This window comes from Babylonia areolata, chromosome 21 (assembly GCF_041734735.1).
Source record: "Babylonia areolata isolate BAREFJ2019XMU chromosome 21, ASM4173473v1, whole genome shotgun sequence".
Classification (NCBI taxonomy): domain Eukaryota; kingdom Metazoa; phylum Mollusca; class Gastropoda; order Neogastropoda; family Buccinidae; genus Babylonia; species Babylonia areolata.
Genome location: NC_134896.1, coordinates 32,847,659 through 32,875,158, shown reverse-complemented (window position 1 = coordinate 32,875,158; position 27,500 = coordinate 32,847,659). Strand labels below are relative to the sequence as shown.

Sequence of the window (27,500 nt, the reverse complement as noted above, 5' to 3'; positions counted from 1 at the left end):
GTGTGTGTGTGTGTGTGTGTGTGTGTGTGTCTTGTTTGATCTCTACTCTCTGTGTTTGATCTGGCTTGTCCTGTCCTGTCCTGCCCTGTGCTGTCCTGTCCTGGCGGGCAGACAGAAAGTTGACATGGACCATATGCTGTGTTATCGTGACTGAAGTGGTTCGACATTCGCGTGTACATGTGACGTACGTGTGTGTGTGTGTGTGTGTGTGTGTGTGTGTGTGTGTGTGTGTGTACGCTAGAGAGGGATTTAAAGTGAGGAAACTGAAAATATATCTCCCTATATCTCCCCATAGGCATATCACCCTATGTATGTACATACAGAGAGAGAGAGAGAGAGAGAGAGAGAGAGAGAGAGAGAATAAGACAAAGCAGCCTTATAGTCCACATAGTTTCTTTATTTCTTTGTCGTTTCTATGTTCATATTGTTTCCATAATAACCTAGCGGCCCTCCACAATGCACACACATCTGGTGGGAAGACAACCCGTCCAAAAAACAACAACAAAAAACAAAAAAAAAACCCTGTGCAACGTAAACAAGAAAGTACTAAAGAACAAAAGATTTTTTTTTAAAGTTCAAGGTCCCGCAGTCTTCAAAGGCCTCAGGGGCGTGGAAGTCATATTCAGCGAATCCTTGGCTCGGCACAGGAACGGGAAGACCATGACCCGATCCACTCCTTCCACCCCTTTAACCCCCACCCCCGAAGCCCCCACAGAAGTCAGGTACCCGTTCACACCTGTGTGGAGTGAGGAAATTCGTCAATGTCTTTCCAAAGCACACGATAATACCATGCCGGAATGGGGTCTCGAACTCTGTTCACTGGTTAACACTAGATCTGAAGTCGTTCACACCTGTGTGGAGTGAGGAAATTCGTCAATGTCTTTCCAAAGCACACGATAATACCATGCCGGAATGGGGTCTCGAACTCTGTTCACTGGTTAACACTAGATCTGAAGTCCAACGACTTACCCATTTGGCCATTGCGCCCCCTGAAGGGAAACGATTACACATAAACCAAGAGTAAGTCCCATTAAAAAAAAAATGTCAATGAAAACAATTATTGCTTCTTTAAGAAACAACAAGAACAAACAAAGAAGTGAAGTCTTTAATAATCTACAAATCAAATTAAATCAAACTATGGTGCTTAGAGCCTCGGCGACCATTAAGGCCATCTCAAGGCTATCGCCACGTTAGCACCTCTATAATAATCTGTACATTCCATGTAGCAGTCAATTAAAAAGGTGTTTGATACTGAAAGGTTTGTTTTCGGAAGGACACACACACACGCGTGCGCACACACACACACACACACACACACACACACACAGAGAGTCTGAAAACACTTATAGTGAATAGACGTTAAACTGAAGATAACACACACACACAACTGTTCCGCTCTTGGCTATAAAATGTGTGTAAACAGAGCGAGTAGTGCACCCTACAACCTGAAAAGAAGAGCCTCCTCTTTCATATTTCCCATGAGACAGACTGGAAAGAAGTCCTCTCTGCACTGAAAAACACCTGAAAGAGACTGATTTGTTGAGAGTCTGGGAATTCGGTTTCGTTCAAACACCAGAAGTAGGTCTTTGATACTCATACTAAAAAAAAAAATCTTGAGTTACAAATCTGCATAAGGGATGGGAGTGTGCGACCTGTTTCTCTTTGTAACTTTTCTCGGGGAAGTCGGTGGAGTGAACTGACAAGAGCGAGCGGGTACAAGTGTTAATCACCAACAGCAAAACAACACGGACACGACCACCACTGAGCTTGGATCCAACTCGTGACGAACAAAACAGCTGCAGCACTAAAGAAGACTTGTGTGCGCCACTCCCCGTGCCCCTCGCTCTTTCCCCCCTTCCACACCCGGCCCCTCCCACCAACCACCCATCTCTCTTCCTTCGCAACGACTGACTGACAAAGACACTGGGCCTTTCGGGGGTGGGTCCCATCACCAGCAGTCGAGGAAGACTCGGCTAGGTGTTGAATTCTGATCTAGTGTGTTCACCTGTGGTCAGGGTTCGAAGCCCCGCGTCCCGGCATGGTGTTGTGTCTTGGGGAAAGGTACTTGACTCCGGTTTTCCTTTCTCCACTCAGGTGTTAATGGGTAGCTGTTGGTTGTTTTTTTTTTTTTGGTTGGGGGAGATAAACACGGCGGAAGGAGAGGATTGGGCCCCGCCTTCCAATGCCGAGCTCTAGTGGATACAGTGGATATCAAAGAACTGTGCCGGTGGTCGTCAGAGGCTGTGGGACCTGTGTCCTTTGATTTCGTCACCAGGAGCCAGTTGCATTGCTCGGACGGAAGAGCCTAGTATGGTCCTAACCCGCTACTAACTGTGTGTAGTATGGAACTGACCAATCAACGTAGGCATTTGGTCACGTGTAACTGTCAGAAAGTTAGAACCAAGCAATGCAACTGGCTCCAGCATCCTCGAGTGTTAAGTAATAGCAGCTATGTTTCGCAAGAGCTATCGCGGTGTTCGGTGCCATCGACGTAACTGAAAATCAAACTGGAAAGACATATGGCAAAGGCATGGACGCACACATTAATCATAACTGACTGACTGACTCTGTGTGGTGTGTGTGTGTGTGTGTGTGTGTGTGTGTGTGTGTGCGTGTGTGGGCGTATGTATGTCTGTGAGTGTGTGTGTGCTTTTGTGTGTCTGTGAGTGTGTGTATGTCTGTGTGTGTGTGTGTGTGTGTGTGTTTGTGTGCCTCCCCATGCCTGGGTGTGCGCGTGTGTGTGTTCGTTTGAGCGTGCAAAGGAAATGAGGAGAAAGAGAGCATTCATTTGCACACATGTGGGCGTTAATGCGAAGGAAGAGAGAGAGAGAGAGAGAGAGAGAGAGAGAGAGTGAGTGGAGAGGAGGGGCAACAACAAACGTAGTACCAGTAGTACAGTGACTCCAACATGTACAACACAGCATTTACAACCAAACCTGGAGCCATAAAGTGTAACACAGAAGGTTGACAGTTCTCGTTGATGGTAGTGCCAGCAGATCTCCCCCCCAACCCCTCTCCTACCCTACCCACGACCCCACCACCACTCCCCCAACTCTCACCCTGCCCCTTTCCCCCACCCTTACCACCACTCCTGTCCCTCCCACCACCACCACCTTCTTCTTCTTCCTTCTTTTTCTTCGCACTTCCCCAACCGACTTCCCATCACCAGTACATCTGTTCAGGCTTAAAAAAAAAAAAAAAAAAAAAAAAAAAAAAAAGCAAGCAAGCAAGCAAGGCAGTCAGCGTGCTAGATGTTACTTACTTCCAGGTGAGGTTGAAAACAACTGTGTTGTTGACGCAGGAATCAAGACACCCGGTGGGTTTACTCTACCTGTTGTTGAAAACACCTGTGTGCAGAGCCGTCCATGGACTCTCTCTCTCTCTCTCTTCCTCTCCCTCTCTTTCTATATCTGTCTCAGACTCTCTTCTCCCTCAGACTCTCATTTTCTCCCCATCTCTCAGAATTTCCTCTCTCTCTGTCTTTCTCTTAGTATCTCTTTCTCTCTCCCTTTCCACTCACCCCCTCCCTCTCTCTCTCTCCATCCTCATGAACCCTCTCCTTTTCCCCCCCTCCCTCACTCCCTGATCCCCCCACCCACACCCCTTGCACGCGACAGCCTCGACGGACCGGGTGTGTCTGTTACTCTGGGAAATCCCAGACACTTACAATATTCGCTCGCGGTGGGAATGGGGAGAGGGTACTATAGTAGTAGGGGAGGGGGGGGGGGTGCGACACATTGCACGCAAAACAAAAGGTATGAATACCTATGACAAGAAAGAAAGAGGCCAGTGGGCTCTGTATAGGGAAAAAGGGTGTAACCCTTAATTTTTTTTAAAGCACCCCTTACCCCCCCCCCCCCCCCACCGCCCCCCAATCCCCCTGAAACAACCAACCAACCAAAAAAAGCAACAACAAAAAAAACAAAAAAACAAAAAAAACATAAACAAACAAAAAGACACCACCACCACCACCAACCTACTCCGCTTTGTGCGGGCACACGTTAATCTTCAAACCAAACAAACCAAACCAAACCAAACCAACCAAACCAAACCAACCAACGACCAATGACAACGCCACAACAAACAACACCCTGAAAGCTTTCAATACGCATTAAAGCAGCAGCAAGCGCACAGTGTGATTTGCCTGCAGGGGGAAGAAGAGGAGGCGGAGCTGAGGCGGTTCATCTGAATAGCGGGGTGCAGCCAGCATGCAAGAATGTTGTGCAGCGAAGAAAGAGATGAAAAGAATCAACTCTCTCCATACGAACGGCGAAAGAGACGACGTTAACAGCGTTTCAACCCAATTACCATCATCAAAATATTGCAAGCGGAAGGCTCTTATACCGAAGAGGTGAATGTTGACAAAGAATACCACAATTCTGACGACGGAAGCTAAAGGTTGGGTCATTCAGACACCCACTGGACATCTGAGGGGTCTGTGTAGAGGAGAAGAGAGGACTGGCCGTACTGAGTGAGTTAAGGAAGTGAAAGAAAGGGGTGGAAGGGAAAAAGAAGGGGATGAAAGAAAAGAAAGAGCAAACTACTCATGTTGTGATGATCCTTCTTGACTTTTCTCTATGGCTGTGATCCTCCCCCCCCCCCTCTCTCTCTCCCTCTCTCTCTTTTCTTTGTGTCTCTTATCCAAGGTTCATATCTGTTTTTAATCACAAAATTTAGAAACAAAAAACAAAACAGCTTTAAAACACCAACAGCCAAACACTTAAAACGTCAGGAACCCGCATGAGATACTTGACATTTTGAGTACCGGCATTTCGGTTACAAAGATTCTAACGGGATTAAGATTTTTTTTTTTTTTTTTGTCTTTTAAATCATTATTTCACATTTAAAATCAGAATCAGTTGGAACATTTCGCAGCAGTGTTTTATCACTGATAGAAAAAAAAAGAAGAAAAACATCAGCAATACAGAAAGCAAATTTTTGGTTATCAGTAAAATGGAAGCCAAAATTCAAAACCAATGCAACTTTGTGGGGTGGAGATGGGGTTGGAGGTGGGGTGGTGGAGGTGGGGTGGAGATAGGGGTGGTGGAGGTGGGGTGGTGGGGTGGAGGTGGGGGTGGAGGTGGGGTGAAGTTGGGGTGGAGATAGGGGTGGGGGTGGAGGTGGGGTGGTGAGGTGGGGTGGGGGTAGAGGTGGGGTGAAGTTGGGGTGGAGATAGGGGTGGGGGTGGAGGTGGGGTGAAGTTGGGGTGGAGGTGGGGTGGTGAGGTGGGGTGGGGGTAGAGGTGGGGTGGAGATAGGGGTGGGAGTGGGGGTGAAGTTGGGGTGGAGATAGGGGTGGGGGTGGAGGTGGGGTGAAGTTGGGGTGGAGATAGGGGTGGGGGTGGAGGTGGGGTGAAGTTGGGGTGGAGATAGGGGTGGGGGTGGAGGTGGGGTGGGGGTGAAGGTGGGGTGGAGATAGGGGTGGAGGTGGGGTGGTGGGGTGGAGGTGGGGGTGGGGCTGGAGGTGGGGATGAAGTTCTGGCTTTTGTTCTGACGTTCCAGGTGGTGGTGGTGGGTGGTGGAAAAAGTACTGATTTTTTTCCGAAGCGCTCGCTGCTGCGGGATTTTCAAGCAAAAAGAAAAAAAACACAAATAGGGTGGGGGGCGATTTCATTGGCTCGGGGATGAAGAGAAGGGGGATGGATGGCCGGAGGGGGGGGGTGAAGGGGACGGGCAGGGGTGTCCTTCTGACTGAGCTGCTGGCAGTTTTAAAGTCTTCCTTACCTTTTTGTAAAGAGATGTTGGTAAAGCCATACAAAGCCGATGTGTTTTTTGTTTGTTTGTTTGTTGTTGTTGTTGTTGTTGTTTTATAATGTTTTTCCCTTAATAGAGAAGTAATTACCAGTACCGGTTTCTTTGGCAAAAAAAAAAAAAAAATCTCTTGTGTACAAAATTGCGAATTTCATCAGATTTCATTACAGATAAGCACTAATTGTAGTATGTGGCACATCTACTGTGCACATGGCCATGAACGATGTATCGCGCATGCGCTTTAAGCGCTCGTGTTCAACGGCCAAAACAACTCATGATTTCATCCATGTCTATCCATAAGATTATACCAGATCGCAAAAGAACAAACTGGTGTTCCTGTCTGATGTTGGGTACGCAAGCAATGACACACTAATAATACAGTTCTGCGGCACTGTGATTAACAACATCTATATATATATATATATATATATATGTGTGTGTGTGTGTGTGTGTGTGTGTGTGTGTGTGTGTGTGCACAGGGAGAGCAAGAGCTCATGGATCTATATGCCATATCCATGTTATATCTATGTACACACACACACCTTATAAACAGGTCACGTAGCCAAAAAAACAAAAAAAGTTCAGGAGATTGCCTATCTACACATCTCTCAAAGCTGTAGGTACTGAGAAACGCCAGGAGGGACAACTTTAACAAACGAGAAAATACCCCCCCCCCCCCCCCCCCCCCCCCCACAACCCCCCCCTTACCCCCACCCCCCCCCCAAAAAGAAACCAAACCAAACCAAAACAAAAACACGTTACCATGTTACGAAGCTCGACTGATAACTCCTGCAATCTGCTCATTAGTTCCCGGACAAACGGAGCAAAAAGAAGAGGCGAAGAAGAGTTCCATACTCAACGGTGTGTCCCAGTTTGGCAACAGGCATTTTGTATCATGTTGCTTGTGAGAGATTAACACCAAGAAGGGTTGGTGGTGGGGGTTGGGGGAGGGGAGGGAAGGAGGAGAATGGAGAACAGGAGCAGAAAAAAAAATCCAGAAGGATGAGGAGGAGAAGAAGGAGGAAGAGGGGGAGAAGAAGAAGGAGGAGGAGAAGAAGGGGGGAGGGGGGTGAAGAGGGGGAAGGGAAAGAGGAAGGGGAGGAGAAAGGAGAAGGAGAATAAGAAGCAGGAGGAGAAGGATGGGCAGGAGAAGGAGAAGAATGAAGGAGAGGATGAGAGGACAGAAAGGAAGGGGGGGGGGGGGGGGTTTGGGGTGGATGAGCTGCACCAGAAGGAAGGGGAGGGGAGGATGGAGGAGGAGCTAGAGAAAACGAAAAAGTACTGCAATCACTGCTTAAAGTTCATGCAACCCTGAAGCGTGAAACTTCAGTCCCAGAGCAACAAAAAACCCGAATCCGTGCATTAAGGAGGAGAAGGAGCAGGAGAAGAAGGAGGAGGTAGAGGAGAAGAAGCAACGGATGATGAAGGGAGGAGGAGAAGAAGAGGAGGAGTCTGTGGAGGAGGAGGAGGAGAAGGAGAAGAAGACTGGGGAGGGGATGGAGCTTAAGCTACGGAGGAGGAGGGGGAGGAGGAGAAGGAAGAACAACTGACAAATACCACAGTCCACAATTTCATTTCAACAACAACGAGAGAGACGAAAAAAAAAGAGAAGAAAGAAAAGAAAGAAAGAAAGAAAGGAACAAGCAAAACAAATCAAATTACAAAACAAAACAAAAAACGAGGGGAGAAAAACAACAACAAATGAAGCAGAGAAAGACAGAAAAGAAATGAAGTATAAACAAACAAAACCAACAACAAAACCCCCAAGAAATGAAGCAAAGAATCCAGAAAAGAAATACAGTATAAACAAGTTTCAGTTTCAGTAGCTCAAGGAGGCGTCACTGCGTTCGGACAAATCCATATACGCTACACCACATCTGCCAAGCAGATGCCTGACCAGCAGCGTAACCCAACGCGCTTAGTCAGGCCTTGAAAGTATAAACAAACAAACAGAAAACAAAAAGCAAACGAATAAATAAATCGCTGTGTGGACTGATTGGTTACTCAAGTCTACGCAACAAACAAGAAGACCGCGCGCTTTCCAGACCACAGACACACCCATTGTAAAAAAATCACTCGGACGTTCGAGACGTGACAAATAAAGGGAGCTAACATCACTGGCACTTCCTTCCTGCTCCTCTCGCGCCACTCGCCGCGTGCTTAGACCGTTTCCTGTCACCCCTCAGTGACCTTGAACCCACGCCCGGGATCCCGGATGGGTCGTGAGGGGGTTGGGGGTTGGGGGGGGGGGGTGATGGGGCAACGGCAACGATGAGTCATTTTGAACACGAATTCTGCATTGTATTGTATTGTATTGCATTGTATTGTATTGTATTGTATTGCACTGCATTGTATTGTATTGCATTACATCGTATGGTACGGTATGGTATTGGTATTGGTATTGTATTGTATTCTAGTGCATTGCATCGCATCGTATGGCATTGTATTGCATTGTACTGAATTGTATTGTATCGTGTTGGATTGTATTGTATTGCATTGCATTACATCGTGTGGTACGGTATGGTATGGTACGGTATGGTATGGTATTGTATTGTATTGTATTGTATTGCACGGCATTGCATTGCATCGCATAGCATCGTATGGTATTGCATTGCATTGTATTGTATTATATTGTATTGTGTTGTATTGTATTCCTTTCTGTCGTAAAAAAAAATGTCTCTGTGTGAAATCCGGGCTGCTCTTCCATAGGAGAGCACGTCGCCACAGTGAAGGGCCCACCAGATTAATATTCTTCTTATTATTATTATTATTAGTTGATATTGTTGTTGTTTTGATTCTCTGCAAGCGTATATGGTTTACTATCAAAGTGGATTTTTCTCCAGAACTTTGCCACTAGGGGGCACCTCTCTTTACTGCCGTGGGTTCCTTTACGCGCGCTAAGCGCATGCTGCACACGGGACCTCGGTTCATCGTCTCATCCGAAAGACTAGCACCCAGACCACCACTCAAGGTCTGGTGGAGAGGGGAGTGAAAAGGGTATGGGACTCCAACCCGTGAACATTCGTTTCCTAGTCGGTATCACTACCACTGTGCTACCGCTCCAGGTATTCTTTGGTATACATATATCTCAGTACATACAGTCGTGATAAAATAAATAAATAAATAAATAAATATATATAAAAATCGGGAAATCCAAGAAAGGGGGGCAAAAACAATCCTTGTCCCCTCTTTTGTACATTAACTGTTAAAAATTTGATTCAAAGATTCAATGAGTGCGTCAAACACACACACACACACACACACACACACATTCACGCATAAGCACACAGACACATCCACCCACACACACACACACACACGCACGCACAGACACGTTATATGACCCAAGTATTCCTATCACATCTTGCCCGAGTTCCCCAGAAAAGCGAAAGGAAAAAAATCCCCACAAACTTCAAACGCAGTCTGGCAAAACCGAACTCTCGTGCGTATGTGCGTGTGTGTGTGTGTGTGTGTGTGTGTGTGTGTGTGTGTGTGTGTGTGTGTGTAAGAGAGAGACAGAGACAGAGAGAGAACGAACGAACGGTTTTATTCCAATAAAGGCCAAAGCCCCTTAATGGGTGTGACACAAGTACAATGTTGGACATATTGGAAATGTAACTGAGACCACAGGAATGTCTTAAGCATATACACCAATAGCAAAGAAGAGAGAGAGTGTGTGTGTGTGTGAGGGGCCTGGGGGGGGGGGGGGCGAGGGGGGGGGGGAGGTGGCAGGTACAGGATAATTTAAGGAGTGTCCGATGGAAGGCTCCTGACAATTTTGCTTCCTTGAACTGATCCATATAGCGCGCGGACACTGACCCAGACCATAACAAGTATAATATACCGCACCGCATGACCCAACCTGACCACTCAACCAGTTCAGCTCAGGGCACACAATAAAGACGAAGAAAGAACAGACCTATATCTACGTGAACACTGGATTCTGCAACCCTCTATTTCCCTCCAACCCTTTCCTCGCCCATAATTTATACAAACACACACGCACATTCATGTACACACACACACACACACACACACACACACACACACACACACGCACGAACGCACGCACGCGCACATACGCGCGCGCACAAGCACACAAACTCAAAACATTCGCGCTTGACCCTTTCTTCCATCCTACCGTTCCCTCGCCCAGAATTTATACACACACATACACGCACATTCATGCACACACACACGCGTGCAAGCACAAATACACAAACACACACAAACACGCGCTCGAACACACACACACAAACACACACACACACACACACACACACACACACACACACACACACACATTATACACTTACAAGCAAACACAACACACCGAAGCAGACACACACACACACACACACACATACATTCTTTTTGTTTCCTGAATCTCTCTCTCTCTCTCTCTCTCTCTCCCTCTCACCCACCCTTCTGTCTCTGTACTGTACATGCATGAGCGAGTGTACCCCCGGGTAGTCCATGTTACTGCGTGCACCATTTTCTTAATTGACGAAGACATAGAACAAAAAACAACAACAAGCAAACAAAAAAACAAACAAACAAAAACTGTTGGGAGTTGGATCCACAACATGATGACGATTACTCAACATGTTATCGTTTCCACACGCTGTTTGCTTATCTTATCTGCCAGCACAGAACATCACCCACCCTGGTTGGGGCGCTGGGCGGGTGGTAAATAAATCATCATCCTTCATATATATACATATATATATATACGCAGAGTGCGCAAGCAAGCGTTCAAACACAGACACTGACACACACGTACGTACGCACGCACGCACACACATACAAACACACGCACACACATGTGCGCGCACACATACTCACAATCTCACATACACATATGTATAAACAAACACACACACTGATATACACCCCTCACATACACATATGTATAAACAAAAACACCCACTGATATACATCCCGAAATACCCATAATATATATATATGTAAATCTATTTATTATATCATTAATAATATAGTATTTATACACACACACACACACACATACATATATATATATATGTGTGTGTGTGTGTGTGTGTGTGTGTGATATATATATATATATATATATATATATATGTGTGTGTGTGTGTGTGTGTGTGTGTGTGTGTGTGTGTGTGTGTGTGTGTGTATACACATATACGCGAACACATGCACGTGCAAAAGCACGTGCGCGCACATTCGCAGATAAACAACGCCCACACACTTCTACACACACACACACACACACACACACACACACACACACACACACACACACACACAAGCAAGCATACAAACACACACACACGATAACCCCCATCCAAACTATCTAATCCTCCACAGTCAGTACATCTCTGCCACCACGAGGTTGTGTTAAAAACCAGAAAACAGGTCAGTTGGAAAGCCCCCTCCCCGAAAGATAACCTGTGATGAGGCGACAAACTGTCTTCCCTGATATCCCTTATCCCTCCTCCCCCAAAGATAACCTGTGATGTAGCGACAAACTGTCTTCCCTGATATAGCCCTTATCCCTCCTCCCCAAAGATAACCTGTGATGAGGCGACAAACTGTCTTCCCTGATATAGCCCTTATCCCTCCTCCCCAAAAGATAACCTTGTGATGTGGCGACAAACTGTCTTCCCTGATATAGCCCTTATCCCTCCTCCCCCAAAGATAACCTGTGATGTGGCGACAAACTGTCTTCCCTGATATCGCCCTTATCCCTCCTCCCCCAAAGATAACCTGTGATGTGGCGACAAACTGTCTTCCCTGATATAGCCCTTATCCCTCCTCCCCAAAGATAACCTGTGATGTGGCGACAAACTGTCTTCCCTGATATAGCCCTTATCCCTCCTCCCCTAAAGATAACCTGTGATGTGGCGACAAACTGTCTTCCCTGATATCGCCCTTATCCCTCCTCCCCCAAAGATAACCTGTGATGTGGCGACAAACTGTCTTCCCTGATATCGCCCTTATCTCGCCTCGCATCTTGTAACCTCTGCCAACACACACAGCAAAACAGTTTGAACAGGAGAAGAAAGAAAGAAAGAAGGAACAAGACAGAGAACGAATGAACGAACGAACGAACTTGCTCCTTTGGGAGGGGGGGGGGTATCATAGGGAGGGGGTGTCAGTCTTGTTTCCATCCTGCCCTCACAAACACAAAACAAGGCAACAACAACAAAAAACAAAAAAAAACCCAACAAACACGCAATCCAAAAGGCAATAAAGATGAGGATAAAGAGGACGGGAGGTGAGAGGGGAAGAAAAAAAGATTGAAAGAAAGAAAGAAAAAGAAGAAGGACAGATAGAGATGGGGTGGGGGGTCGAGGGGGGGAGGGGGAGTGGGAAAGACAGAGTGACAGAGAGAGAGAGGTGAAGATAAAAAGTAGGGGGGTGGAGGAGAGAGCATGAAAAGAGAGAGAGAGAGAGAGATAGTGGGGGAGGGATAGAGAGAGAGAGAAAGAGATGAAGAGATAAAGAAGACGGGAGGGGAGAGGGAAAGAAAGAAAGAAAGGGGTAGAGAGAGAGAGAGATGGAACAGAGGGGGGGGGGAGAGAGGCAGAAAGAAAGAGAGGGGAGGGGCACACACAGAGAGTGTGTGTATGTGGTGTGTGTGTCACTGAGTCACCAACATCTTCATGTCAAACACTTACAAAAAAAACGCGACCACGACAATCTCCAAAACCACACCCCTCTGACAGCCATTAGCACGTGCTTGCCACCAAACCGGAAGCATTATTTTCGGACCCACGAAAACGAGGCTAGTCGTGTGACTGACTCTTTAATAACACGGCGAGCTGGCTGGGAAACAAAACAAAACAAAACAAAACAAAACAAAAGGTCTGGTTTATGTGCCAGATGTCCTCAAGAAAGGCGCTGGACATTTGAGGGGGGAGGGTTTTCCTTCACAACAGACAGCGGGGGGAAAAAAACCCACCGCTCCACACTGGGGGGTGCAGATGGAAATCAAAGTCAAATGAACATGTCGCTTCCCACCGTTGACCTCTACATAATGGCAGGGGGCTTTGTTTTGTGTTCTCATCGGGAAACCCAGTATATGGGACATTGAAAGGCGCTTTTTTTTCACCCTCTGATATTCAAACAACGAAGAGAAAAGAAAAGTACATTGACACCAACAGAAGTGTGTGGAGAGTTCAAAACAACTGCACGTGCGTGGTTTAAAAACGTATTCCCCAAACAAGGTGATGGTGGTGGTGGTGGTGGTGGTGTGTGTGTGTGTGTGTATGTGTGTGTGGTGGGGGGTATCAAACCAAATCACGTGTATAACGCAGGGATGTTCTATCGTGCACGCCCAAAGTTGTGGTGGTCAATACCTGTGTTCCTTCTCCTCCTCCGCCGTTCCCCCATCTTCTACCGCCCCCTCCTCCCTCCACGCCCGCACCCCCCTCCTTTCTTCCAGCCCCAAATCTTCGTCCCCCACCTCACCGCACCCCCGCCTCGCACAGCGATCATGACGTTGATGTTGTTTTTATTGCCGACTTTAATGGCTCTGTCAGTGTGGGTGGTCTGTACTGTCACACGTCCGAACCTTTCTGATGAAACTTCATAGAACCCTCCCCTCTCTCCCACCCAACCACACACACACGCATGCACGCACACACACACACACACACACACACACACACACACACACACACATACCAGCGCCGAATCTCACACGTCGATTGATCCGAGGCAGATGGTCAGAGTCTCTGTAGTACCAGCGTTCGAGATTGTTTAAAAAAAACAACAAAAAACAAACATTGTTCAGATATTCAGGGGTTTCTATTACAGTACATTACCAGCGTTTGAGACTGTTAACTCACTCAGTACGGCCAGTCCTCTCTTCTCCTCTACACAGACCCCTCGGATGTCCAGTGGGTGTCTGAATGACCCAACCTTTAGCTTCCGTCGTCAGAATTGTGGTATTCTTTGTCAACATTCACCTCTTCAGTATAAGAGCGTTCCGCTTGAAACATTTTGATGATGGTAATTGGGATGAAACGCTGTTAACGTCGTCTCTTTCGCCGTTCGAATGGAGAGAGTTAACACACACACACACACACACACACACACACACACACACACACACACAACCACGTTATTCTCTTCTTCTGACCACGGAGTTATTTTTGGAGAGGGGGTTTGGGGTTAGGGGTGGGTGGTGTTTCCTGACGGGGTGGATCCAAGCACCCCATTAATAACTCTGACACTGTGTATAGCTGATCATAATGTATACACGTTCTCTCCCCGTGCCAGCCCTGCCGTTTCAGGAGACGAACCATGAGGAACGCCTTGGTTTGGCAAAAATACCTGGAGCAAACGGGACATCTCAGCATAGTTTTCTCTCTTTCTCTATCTCTTCCACTCTTTCTGTCTCTGTCTCTCTCTATTACCTGGAGCAAACGGGACATCTCAACGTGGTTTTTTCTCTGTGTGTGTGTCTCTCTCTCTCCCTCCCTCCCTCTCTCTCTCTATTACCTGGAGCAAACGAGACATCTCAACATGGTTTTCTCTCTCTGTCTCTCTCTCTCCCTCCCTCCCCCTCTCTCTATCTAATACTTGGAGCAAACGGGACATCTCAGCATAGTTTTTTTTCTCTCTCTCTCTCTCCCCCCCTATCTATTACCTGGAGCAAACGGGACATCTAAGCATAGTTCTCTCTCTCTCTCTCTCTCTATCTATCTATTACCTGGAGCAAACGGGACATCTAAGCATAGTTTTCTCTCTCTCTCTCTCTCTCTCTCTCTCTTTCTCTCTATCTATTACCTGGAGCAAACGGGACATCTCAGCATAGTTCTCTCTCTCTCTCTCTCTCCCTATCTATTACCTGGAGCAAACGGGACATCTCAGCATAGTTCTCTCTCTCTCTCTGTCTATCTATCTATTACCTGGAGCAAACGGGACATCTCAACATAGTTCTCTCTCTCTCTCTCTCTCTCTCTCTCTCTCTATTAGCTGGAGCAAACGGGACATCTCAACATAGTTCTCTCTCTCTCTCTCTCTCTCTCTCTCTCTCTCTCTCTCTCTCTCTCTATTACCTGGAGCAAACGGGACATCTCAGCATAGTTCTCTCTCTCTCTCTCTCTCTCTCTCTCTCTCTCTCTCTCTCTTACCTGGAGCAAACGGGACATCTCAGCATAGTTCTCTCTCTCTCTCTGTCTCTCTATCTATCTATTACCTGGAGCAAACGGGACATCTCAGCATAGTTCTCTCTCTCTCTCTGTCTCTCTATCTATCTATTACCTGGAGGAAACGGGACATCTCAGCATAGTTCTCTCTCTCTCTGTCTCTCTATCTATCTACTACCTGGAGCAAACGGGACATCTCAGCATAGTTTTCTCTCTCTCTCTGTCTCTCTATCTATCTATTACCTGGAGCAAACGGGACATCTCAGCATAGTTTTCTCTCTCTCTCTGTCTCTCTATCTATCTATTACCTGGAGCAAACGGGACATCTCAGCATAGTTCTCTCTCTCTCTCCCTATCTATTACCTGAAGCAAACCGGACATCTCAGCATATCTCTCTCTCTCTCTCTCTCTATCTATCTATCTATCTATCTATCTACACCCCCCTCTCTGTCTCTGTCTGCCCCCCCCCCCCCCCACTCCGCACGACAAACCAAACCCCCTTTTCGAAACAAAACAGTAAACTCAATTCTAAACATTCAGCTTGTAGTTAGCAAAATAATATTCTCTCTCTCTCTCTCTCTCTCTCTCTCTCTCTCTATATATATATATATATATATATATATATATATAGTGAGTGTGTGTGTGTGTGTGTGTGTGTGTGTGTGTGTGTGTGTGTGAAGAATCAAGAAACATCGCTTTAATTAACAGGGAATAATAAAAAAACAAAACAAAACAAAACAAAACAAAAAAAACATGCGCGTTTTGTACTTGCTTTCGTTACTAACAACAAACATTCATCGCACCTATCATTCGTTTACCAAGACATACCATATAACCGAAAAAAACCAAAAAAACCCAACACACTTCGTTACGAAGCTGTCATGATTAATATAATCATAACAAGTGTACTGGCCAGGTGACTGACGTCCAAACGCCCAGCTGACGGCACGAAACCAGCCTGTGGACGCCGGTTCTAACAACGTGCAGCACGTGCCTCAACACCTTCTAACGAGACTGCACAGCATCGTTAGCAGCCCGGCGTCGGGGAGAGGATGGTGTTAATGTACAAAAGCATGCCGACAGGTTCGCCTTGTCTTGTCTTGTCTTTCCTGAGGGCATGATATATCTGGAACAATGCCAGAGATGATTAGTTCTTCTTCTTCTCCTCCTCTCACCCCCCCCCCCCCCCCCCCCGCCCCCGGCCCCCCGCCCCTCCTCACTCACCCGCCCGACTTATCCTTCCACAAGATTTATTCCAGGCCGTTTGGCCAGGCCTCAACATTTCTCTGGCAGTGCCAGCCTGGCTCATCAACATGCTTTTTTCTGGTTGTTATCTCTGTGAGGCTGTGGCTGGTGGTTATCGCTCTCTGGCTGTTCTTGTGGAAGCTTAGAGAACGCTTAAAACACGGAAAGGTTGCATAACCCCCATCCCCCCCCCCCCCCCCCTCCCCCCCCCCAAAAAAAAAAAACAACAAAAAAACCACAACCCCAACAACAACAACAAAAACAAACACCAACACCACCACCCTAAAAAAATAAAATAAAATAATAATATGATATAAAAAAAAAATCCCCCCCCTCCCCCTCGTGATGTCAGTAAATAAGACGACCCAGCTTTAGAGAAACAATTTCGAAGTACGTCTGATCTGTGATAATTACGACGGCCGGAGAAAGCAGTCCAACCTAACAGGATGATATCTATCAAGGTTAAACGACGACTAGAGAGCAATCACACATATGGGGAAAAAACAACAACAATAAAATATATCATAATTACGATGGAGAAAGAAAACTATGGAGAAAACAAAAATATATATAATTATCATAATTATGATTTAAAAAAAAACAAAAACACCACACACGCACACAATGAAAATATTGTATGTCAGTGTTTAGGCTTTTCGCCTCCTCCATTGCCATCCCCCACCCCCCCCCCCACCCCCCCATCCGCCGCCTACCCTTCCCCTAAACCCCACCCCTTTTCCCAAAAATATTTTGTTGCAAGAATTTCGCCGTACACGAAGAGCTAGAACAAAACCAGAAAATAATCCGTAATGGAATTTCTAAACTGAAACATGTGAATATTCTTCATCGAGGAGAAGAAGATGATGGAGGAAGAAGAAGAAGCAGCAGCAGAAGAAGAAGAAAAAGAAGAAGAAGAAGATTTTTTTTCTGAAGCACATCAAATGGAAATTCCGTAACAGAAACGTCTCTGAAGACACTACAAGAAAACAAGTAATCAACAAAGAAAAGCGCAACAACAACAACGAAAAAGAAGAAGAAAAAACACACCTTTCCCTCCTCTCTTCACTACTACCCACCAAAACAAAAACAAAACAAAAAAAAATCCCCAAGTAAACACCAGAACGGCTGTATGAGATTCACAGCTGGAGCAGCACACAGGGCATTTACCGAAATAAAATAAAATGAAGTAAGATAAAAAGCAAAAGCGAAAAAAAACAAAATAAAAGAAAACGAATTAAAAAAATAATAATAATAAAAAGGGGACATGGAATTACCTACCACTCGAGCAATTTTTTTGTTGCTGTTTGCCGGTTGTTATTATTATTTTTTTTTTAATCGTCTGCTTATTCTTTCGCGCGTAATGAAAGTTACTTGATATTTTTTTTTGTGCTTGTTATTGAATTCCAGCCGTTGCTGGCAATGTTGTTCTGTTTCTCTGGCAACACCGATAATGATACTTTATGCGGTTTTTGTTTGTTTGTTTTTGTCTGTATGTTTGCTTTGTTGTCGCTTCAAAGCACTAAAAAAAATAAATAAATAAAATAATAATCAGCCGTGAGTCTATTCACACAAATCTTGTTTCCCAAGTCAATGGTTATCAAACGGTAATATAAAAGATCTGAATAAGACGTGCTCATCAAACGGTAACATAAAGGATACATATAATAAAAGATACATTTTGCACTTTAGTATGGTCACCCGCTCGGGTCTTCAGGCCCATTTATAATATTGTATCATGATCTATGAACACTTATATATTCGCCATGGTTTGGTTTGTTTGGTTTTTTTTTTTCACGAGAAAGTGTTTCACCGCGTTAAACCCGCTCAAAGGATATTGCATTTCTATTCATTTCGATAAAAATTATATTCAACAACTATTGAAACACACACGCGCGCTTACGCACGCACGCACACACACACACACACACACACACACACACACACACACACGCACGCACGCACACACACACACACTCTCTCTCTCTCTCTCTCTCACACACACGCACGCACGCACGCGCACACACACTCTCTCTCCCTCTCTCTCTCACACACACACACACGCACGCACGCACACACACGCACACACACTCTCTCACAAACACACACACACGCACACACACACGCACACACACTCTCTCTCTCTCTCTCACACACACATACACACTCACACACACACATACACAACCACACACACATACACACACACACACACACACATACTCACACTCTCTCTCTCTCTCTCTCTCTCTCACACACACACACACACACACACACACACACACACAGAGGGAGGGATGTTTTCAACTGACAGAGGAACAGAACAAAACGTCCTCCTGGTACTAACTGACAGACTGACAGAAGGCCAACACACGAGCCCAACACACCTCAGCCATCAGCAACAATCACATAACACACATCACTCAACCCCGTGCTATGCCTCCGAGCTGAAAGCTGGTCCAGTGTCCCGAACAGAAGGAGCCCGCATAGCACTGACCTTCTCTGTTAAAACTTTAACCCTTTTCCCGCCAGTCAATTTAGAGTACAAAATTCCCTTGTGGAATAAACACAGAAAAGACAGTGACTAAGAATAGCTGGGGATTCCCCCTGCGATGGAGAGAAAATGTGGCCTATCCTACCACCAAACATTAAGAGAGCAGTAGGTTCATGGATAACAGACCAATGAATGGTCACCTTTCAGTGACACGGGTCCTCTACCACGCCTGTGCATAAATGCGAGCTTGGCGGTGAAAGGTTTAACTGACGGCCACGACTTTGGTGGCCACGGCCTTTCGCCCTTGGCCATCTGGATTAGCATCGTCAGGAAGGGGGTTGGGAGGTGAAGTGAAGGGAGAAGGGTGAGGGGAGAGGGGAGAGTGGAGAGGAGGGAGGGGGTGTGTCAATCCCGTTTCGCTCCTCCAATCACCATTACATGGGCCTAATCAAGAGGAATTACACCTGTCTGTCTGTCTGACTGTCTCTGCTGACGCCTCAAGCTGCTTCTTCAGCTGAGGAGACAAACAGAGAGGCAGAGAGAGAGAGAGAGAAAGAACGGCTGTGGGTGAGGATGGGGGTTGAGATAGACGAGGAGAGGGCGGGGCACAGAGAGAGAGAGAGAAAGAGAGAGAATTTAATAAAATATATTTGAATAAATTTTATTTTCTGAGGGTAATACACTGATACGCAAAATAATGCTGCTTTTTTTTTTCATGCAGCCCTCGAAGGGGAAACAGTGACATAAACATAGGGGGAATCATTATATCAGTACAGCATGCATATTAGTGAGAGTGAGTGAGTGAGTGAGTGAGTGAGTGTGTGTGTGTGTGTGTGTGTGTGTGTGTGTGTGTGTGTGTGTGAGAGAGAGTGAGAGAGAGACAGACAGACAGACAGAGAACGGCAGTGGGTGATGATGGGGGTTGAGATAGACGAGGAGAGGGTGGGGCACACAGAGAGAGAGAGAGAGAGACAGGGAGAGAGAGAGACAGGGAGAGAGAGAGAGAACAGCATGCATATTAGTGAGAGTGAGTGAGTGTGTGTGTGAGAGAGAGAGAGAGAGAGAGAGAGAGAGAGAGACAGAGACAGACAGAGAGAGACAGGGAGAGAGAGAGAACGGCAGTGGGTGATGATGGTGGTTGAGATAGACGAGGAGGGGGCGGGGCAGAGAGAGAGAGAGACAGGGAGAGAGAGACAGAGGGAGACAGAGAGAGACAGAGACAGACAGAGAAAGAGAATGGCAGTGGGTGATGATGGGTGTTGAGATTAACGAGAAGGGGGCAGGACAAAGAGAGAGGGAGGGAGAGAGAGAGCATCAGTATCAGTATCCAGTAGCTGAAGGGGTCGTCACTGCGTTCGGACAAATCCATACACGCTACACCACATCTGCCAAGCAGATGACTGACCAACAGTGTAACCCAACGCGCATAGTCAGGCCTTGAGGAAAAAAAGATGATGATAATAATAATAATAATAATAATTATTATTATTATTATTATTATGATAAAAAGACAATAATGATGATAAATAAGCAAATCAGCGAATAAATGTAAAACATGCAGACACCATTCACACATACACACATGCGTAACAGATATGCAAGAAACATGCAGTTTCACAGATATGAAAGCACAAACAAATACACGTAAACGTACACGAGCCCCGAAAACACACACACACACACACACACACACACACCATCTCCCAAAGTACCCTGCCCCCCACCACCACACCCCCTCCTCTACACATTCATTCCTAGGCTATCAACCCCATCCATCCCAAACCCAACATTTCTATCAACCCTATCCACCCCTATTTCACTCAATCCACACCAAACCCACCATTTTTATCAACCATGTCCACCCCAAACCCACCATTTCTATCAACCCTATCCACCCCTCTTCCACCCAAACCCACCATTTCTATCAACCTTATCGACCCCTCTTCCACCCAAACCCACCATTTCTATCAACCCTATCCACCCCTCTTCCACCCAAACCCACCATTTCTATCAACCTTATCCACCCCTAACCCACCATTTCTATCCACCCTATCCACCCCAAACCCACCATTTCTATCAACCTTATCCACCCCAAACCCACCATTTCTATCAACCTTATCCACCCCAAACCCACCATTTCAATCTACCCTATCCACCCCAAACCCACCATTTCTATCCACCTTATCCACCCCAAACCCACCATTTCTATCCACCTTATCCACCCCAAACCAACCATTTCTATCCACCCTATCCACCCCAAACCCACCATTTCTATCCACCCTATCCACCCCAAACCCACCATTTCTATCTACCTTATCCACCCCAAACCCACCATTTCTATCTACCTTATCCATCCCAAACCCACCATTTCTATCTACCTTATCCACCCGAAACCCACCATTTCTATCAACCTTATCCACCCAAAACCCACCATTTCTATCAACCCTATCCACCCCAAACCCACCATTTCTATCAACCCTATCCACCCCAAACCCACCATTTCTATCAACCTTATCCACCCCAAACCCACCATTTCTATCAACCCTATCCACCCCAAACCCACCATTTCTATCAACCCTCTCCTTCCCAAGACCCATGCTTTCTTTCTTTCCGTCTCACCAGCTCAAACTGCAGCAGCTCCATTTCCCTCTGGAGGTCGTCCCAGGAGAAGAAAGGATCCTCCTCCTCTCCCTCATCCTGCCGGAGTTCTTCTTCAGGGTCGTCCGCCACCCTCAGCACGCGTCCCTGCACCACCCTCGTACATCCCTGCCCCCACCTCCTTCCTTCCTTCCTTCCTCCCTTCACCTCGCTGCCACTCCTCTCCCTGCCTCCCCCTCTCTTCCTCTTCCTTGAGACAGGTCGGAAGACTAGTCAAAATACCGACAGTCTTTATCCCCCGAGTCTTGAGTCTCGAGTCCAGTCTTTCTCTCGGTGTCTTCAGTTTCAAGAGTTCGATTTTCACTCTTACACTGGTGGCTGTTCACCGAGAGTTCTGGTCCAGTCACTGAGTCTATAACCACAAACCATTCGTTGATGCACACACGTTAACTTACTGTTGTATACGTACGCACATTTTCAACACGTCATTTTCTGAAGTCTTGATGTAAACCCGCCCTGGTATTCGTTTTATGTCATTCATATTCTGTTAGCGCCTCCCCAAAACGCTTCTTCCAGACGAAAGCAACAACCTTCACAGTTCCAGTTTCAGGAAGGCGGACTGATCCATAGACGCTACACCACATCTCGGATGCTTGACCTTCATACAATACCACTGCGGTTGTATAATCTTTACGGCTGCAACGCGGAATCCATCTGATCCCATATTCTGATGCACATGCAACCGTTTGTCACTCACATCCTGGTATGTGTTCGTTGAACTGCTTCGCATCTTTTCACAGGGTCATAGCGAAACCATGTCCAGCTAAACTTCCTTCACATGCAAGGGCTTTCGATTCATGCACAAGTCCTCTCGAAGTTCTTCGCTGTGTTTTCATTTTCTACGCAGCGGTCATCTGAATAGTTGTGGTAATTCCCAGGACGAGGCTTCAATGAACTTGTGTGGTTTCTCTTCACATATACACACACACACACAATCTCCTTTGCTCCTCTCCTCGCAAAAAGGACTTGGGGTCCTTGGTGACATCACAAGTGGTGTCGTGTGTGCTGTGACGAGGTCAGCGATGACGTCACGCCAGCCCTACAAACCACTGGGTCCCCCACAGCTGGCCTTTCTTGACTCAGCGGAGAGAGTCGGTTTCCTGTTCGTGCGCCACTGGGCTACTTAGCGGACCACGCTGCTAATTAATTAACACTGCTCCCAGGCCCCTCCCCGCTCTCTGTCTCTCTCTTTCCATTCAACTTTTTTCTTGCTCTGTGCGTGTGTGTGTGTGTGTGTGTGTGTGTGTGTGTGTGTGTGTGTGTGTGTGTGTGTGAATGTGTGTGTGTGTATGTACGCATGTACGCATGTGTGCATGTGTGTTTGCGTGTGTGTCCGGTGTTGTGAATGTGTGTGCGCATATATAATTATGTGTATTCATCAGAGAAAGAACATTCTGAAATGACGAACTGACGAACACACACACACACACACACACACACACACACAAGGGCGTTGTTGTTGCCAGTAAAGATTGCTTCCTGTCCTGTGCCATTGTGTTCTGACCTCCTTTTTCATCCCTCTTACCCTCCCCCCCTCCCACACCTCATCCCGCTCCCCACCCACCCCTTCCCCCCCAAGACCCCCCCCCCGACCCCCCCACTCACGTTATCGTCTGTCTTTATCTCTCATTGTGCCCGAGTCTTGTGCTTCCCACCGTAGGAAAACAAGCAAGAGGCGGCGTTTTGAATTGACCTGTAGCCGTGTCTGTGTACGGAAGACCTCAGTGGTTGTTACATTTATGATTCAACCTTCAGATTTCCTTTCGACTCCCCCCCCCCCTCCTTTGTTCTACCACTGCTGAGTTCTGTGGTGAGTAGTTTTATCTTTCAGTCTCCATAATAATACAGACTTCACAAAAGTTAAGGAAACAACTTCATAGAAACTGTTGCTTTTTGTTTGTTTGTTTGTTGTTGTTTCATTACTATTAAATGTTAGGCCCAACGCTCGGCTTATATCACAGATTGACATAAGTTTACATTTGGGCCAACAGCAAAGTGAGAGCTGTATTATCAATGGTTTCTACAGTCAATGGGAAACCATTTACAGCTTAGTCTTTTGTGAAGGACTATGACTCTCAAACTAGGAGGCAAAATTGCACTGGCTCTTAGTGCTGCAGCCTTGTGGGCTAGTTGGCCTTTGGGAACCATCCCAACGCCGACTGTCCTAAACCCTCTTGGCCGAGAGAGTGGGGATGTCTTGGGCAAGACACTCTCCACTATAATCAAATTCTCGCCCAAATAGTCGGAACAGCAGTTGCCTCCTCTGCTGTTCTGATGGTCATAGTCGGACACGACTGACTATCATATATAAATGTTAAGAAGAAAAAAAAACCCGAGAGATGATTCAAATTGTGCTTGTTGCATAATATAGTTTACCACTGGAATCTTGTTGAGTACACTGACGGCTTTTTTTCACGGACGTACGTGCACAACGAACAGCTTATAAATTGCGTTTAAAAGATCTCTTCTCTTTTTTTTCAACGAAAATTGACATTCAGCGCTGATTTTCAATATTTTTATTTTGTTCTTTTTCTAACCAATTACTGTATGTGGTGAAAAAGCTAGATTCTTTTTTTTTTTCTTTCTTTTTTGGTTTTGTTTTTGTTGTAATGGCTGTTCATATTTTGTGAAATTAGAATTAATGCCTTTAAACGATCATTTTCCTTTTTGTCTACTTCATGAAGCCTCACCGTAACCAGAGATGGAGAAGGAAGATGAAGGGCAGTGAAAGAATTTCCACTTTCGTCTTAAAAATATAACGACCCACTACAGCGCGCGCGCACACGCAAACACACACACACACACAATAACACAACACAGCACGCACATATGCACCCACCCACACATAAACACTAGCACAATACACAAACACTCTCTCTCTCTTTCTCTCTATCTCTTCTCTTTCTCCACCGCCTCACACTCATTCCCCCCCCACCCCCCCACAAACACACACACTAAACACACACACACGCGCACACTAAACACACACACACACACACACACACCTACGTTAACACAACACACACGTATGCGCGCACACACACACACACACAAAATCATGTACACATACTTACATGTACACAATACATAAACGCACACACATAATAATTATACACATGCACGCACAAACACACACAGACACACGCACACACACACACACACACACACACACACACACACACACACACACACACACACACACACACACACACACACACACACACACACACACACACACACACACACACACTCACTCACTCACTCACTCGTAAAAACCCACACAAACACATGACACGTCTAACATCACTTGAAGAAAGACCCACACATACACACACCACTGCGATACGAAATAAACCTCCCCTCTGCAAAATAATGCAGTTTATACCATATAATCATACCCCACATACATACATACATACATATACCCACAGCAGAAACAGGAACTAAAACACCAACATAGTCCTATACTTACACCCAAATAAATAACAACAACAACAACCACCACAGTTTGTACTCATTACAACATGCAGATCCAATATCCACCACTCCAACAATGTCTCTCTCTCTCTCTCTCTCTCTCTCTCTCTCTCTCTCTCTCTCTCTCTCTCTCTCTTCAAGATAATCACATATCATCTGCAGACTGTGATAATACTATAGTCACGAAAATACATATCCAATGTCCATATCGATGTCTAGAACTCGTTTCTTCTTCTTCTTTTTTTCCTCTCTTTCTTTCCATTGCTAAATACAGCAACACATGCACAACACGAGGATTATCTACAAACTGCAAGATCCTGGAGCCAGTTGCATTGCTTGGTTCTAACTTTTTGACAGTTACACGTGACTAAATGCCTACGTTGACCGAACTACGCCACTGTTCCATACTACACACAGTTAGTAGCGGGTTACGACCATACTAGGCTCTTCCGTCCGAGCAATGCAACTGGCTCCTGCTCAGTTTCATCCAATGCACACACTTCGTCCGACTGATTAAAAAAAATCTTTCTTTCTTTCTTTCTTTTTTTCACTCACTAAACACAGCAACACATATACACTATTATCAACAGACTGCAAGGTCCTGATCACAGTTTCATCCAATGCACACACTTCGTCCGACTGATTATTAAAAAAAATCTTTCTTTCTTTCTTTCTCTTTTCACTCACTAAATACAGCAACACATACACACTATTGTCAACAGACTGCAAGGTCCTGACCACAAATTCATTCAATGTCCACTTCGCCAAACTGATTCCAAAAACTTATTTTTCCTTCTCACAAAATACAGCAAGTTTCAGTTTCAGTTTCAGTAGCTCAAGGAGGCGTCACTGCGTTCGGACAAATCCATATACGCTACACCACATCTGCCAAGCAGATGCCTGACCAGCAGCGTAACCCAACGCGCTTAGTTAGGCCTTGAGAAAAAAAAATATATATATACTGATAAGCTTACATAAATAAATAAATAAATAATAATTATGATATAAAAAGGTAGTAGTAATGAAAATAATAATAAAATAATAATAATAATAATAAATAAATAAGACAACAATGATGATAAAAATACAGCAAACACATGTACACTATTATCAACACGCTGCAAGCCCTGAACGCAGATTCATCCAATGTCCACTTTCCATTCCTAAAACTATTTCCTTTCTTCTTGTTTTTTTTTTTTTCTCTCTCTCTTTCTTTCTTTTCTTCTTCACTCACTAAATTCAGACACACCTGCACAAGATATCAGCAGACTGCAAAGTCCTGCAGCGAAGTGAGTACTACTGAAACGAGATACGTCCGTCACAAGCCTTAAATACAACCGTTTATCGGTTGCTGTTTTTTTTGTTGTTGTTTTTTTAAAGAGAAGAAATAAAATGTTTTGTTTTTTTTAAAAAGGGAGGGGTGGGGGAGGGAGTAAATACACATATGACTAGTGGCAGGTGGTAGGTAGGGTGGGGATGAGTGTGCCACCAGTAAAAAGATATACTATTCGCACACACACACACACACACACACACACTGGCACACACACACACACACACACACACACACACACACACACGCACAGGTGAAATATTTTGATGCACGTAGCGAACAAAGACACAGAGAGAGGGAGGAAGGTGGGGGGCGGGGGTGGGGGGGGGGGGAGGAGAGCGGAACGACAGAAAGAAAAGTGACATCAGCTTCACAAACAGTCCAGTCGCCACGACGGTTTGAGGAACTACCGTCCTCGTTTCAAACCTCACCCACTTCCTGTTCTTTCGCCGTGTCTGGGTCTCTGTGTCTCTGTCTCTCCTCCCCCTCTCTCTCTCTCTCTCTCTCTCTAATCTCGCACCCCACCCTACTACACTCTCTCTTGCCCTTTTCCACTCCTCTCGCTTTTCCTACAAACCCTCTCTTTCATACACAACCTCGCTCGCTCTCTCTCTCTCTCTCTCTCTCTCTCTCTCAGAACAGATGTGTTGCTTCTGTCGTAAGGGAAAAGAAGATGAGATCCTTTTTTTTCTTTTTTCTTTTTTTTTTTTTTTGGTTTTGTTGTCCTGCCTAATTTGACCTTAGACTACAGTTAATTGAACTCAAATATTATAACAGCCCTTGTAACTAGTTTTAGATTGAAGTTTTTGTCACCCAGAAATGCAACTACCCTTAACGGGCTCACAGTCTATATTTACAAAGCTTTGAAAAGGCTGAATGCTATACTATCGTACTTGTTTGGTTTTTGTTGTTGTTGTTGTTGTTTTCTTGTCTGTGTATTTTATAACACGTGTGGTATATTGCTGTTGGATTAGTTCGACTTTGATTTTGTGCAATTTATGGGATACAAAGTATGTTGCTGCGGTAATTAGTATGACAGGTTATGATTCCTATATTTCAATGTACATGTGTCACACCCCTTCAGTATGGGGCTATGGTTTTATTTAAATAAAATATTTTGTTTTGTTTCGTTTCGTTCTCTATCTCTCTCTCTCTCTCTCTCTCTCTCTCTCCTCTCTCTCTCTCGATCTCTCTCTCTCTCTCTCTCCCTCTCTCTCTCTCTCTCTCCTCTCTCTGATCTCTCTCTCTCTCTCTCCCCTCTCTCTGATCTCTCTCTCTCTCTGATCTCTCTCTCTCTCTCTCCCCTCTCTCTGATCTCTCTCTCTCTCTCTCTCCCCCCTCTCTCTGATCTCTCTCTCTCTCTCTCTCCCCTCTCTCTGATCTCTCCCTCTCTCCCGCTCTCTCTCTCT

At 45.7% G+C, this 27,500-nt stretch overlaps 1 protein-coding gene across 2 annotated transcripts in view; it reads right to left on the bottom strand.

Annotated features, from left to right (window-relative positions):
• Positions 1 to 27,500, bottom strand: part of LOC143295940 (uncharacterized) — a 186,118-nt gene that overhangs the window by 152,368 nt on the left and 6,250 nt on the right. The window contains exon 1 of one of the 2 annotated variants that reach the window (XM_076607640.1): positions 21,243 to 22,360. The exons of the other annotated variant lie outside the window; for it this stretch is intronic. Coding sequence (XP_076463755.1) covers positions 21,243 to 21,266 — 24 coding nt within the window. The 5' untranslated portion in view covers positions 21,267 to 22,360. Of the gene's footprint in view, positions 1 to 21,242; positions 22,361 to 27,500 lie in introns of those variants that run through there. 2 annotated transcript variants of the gene reach the window in all.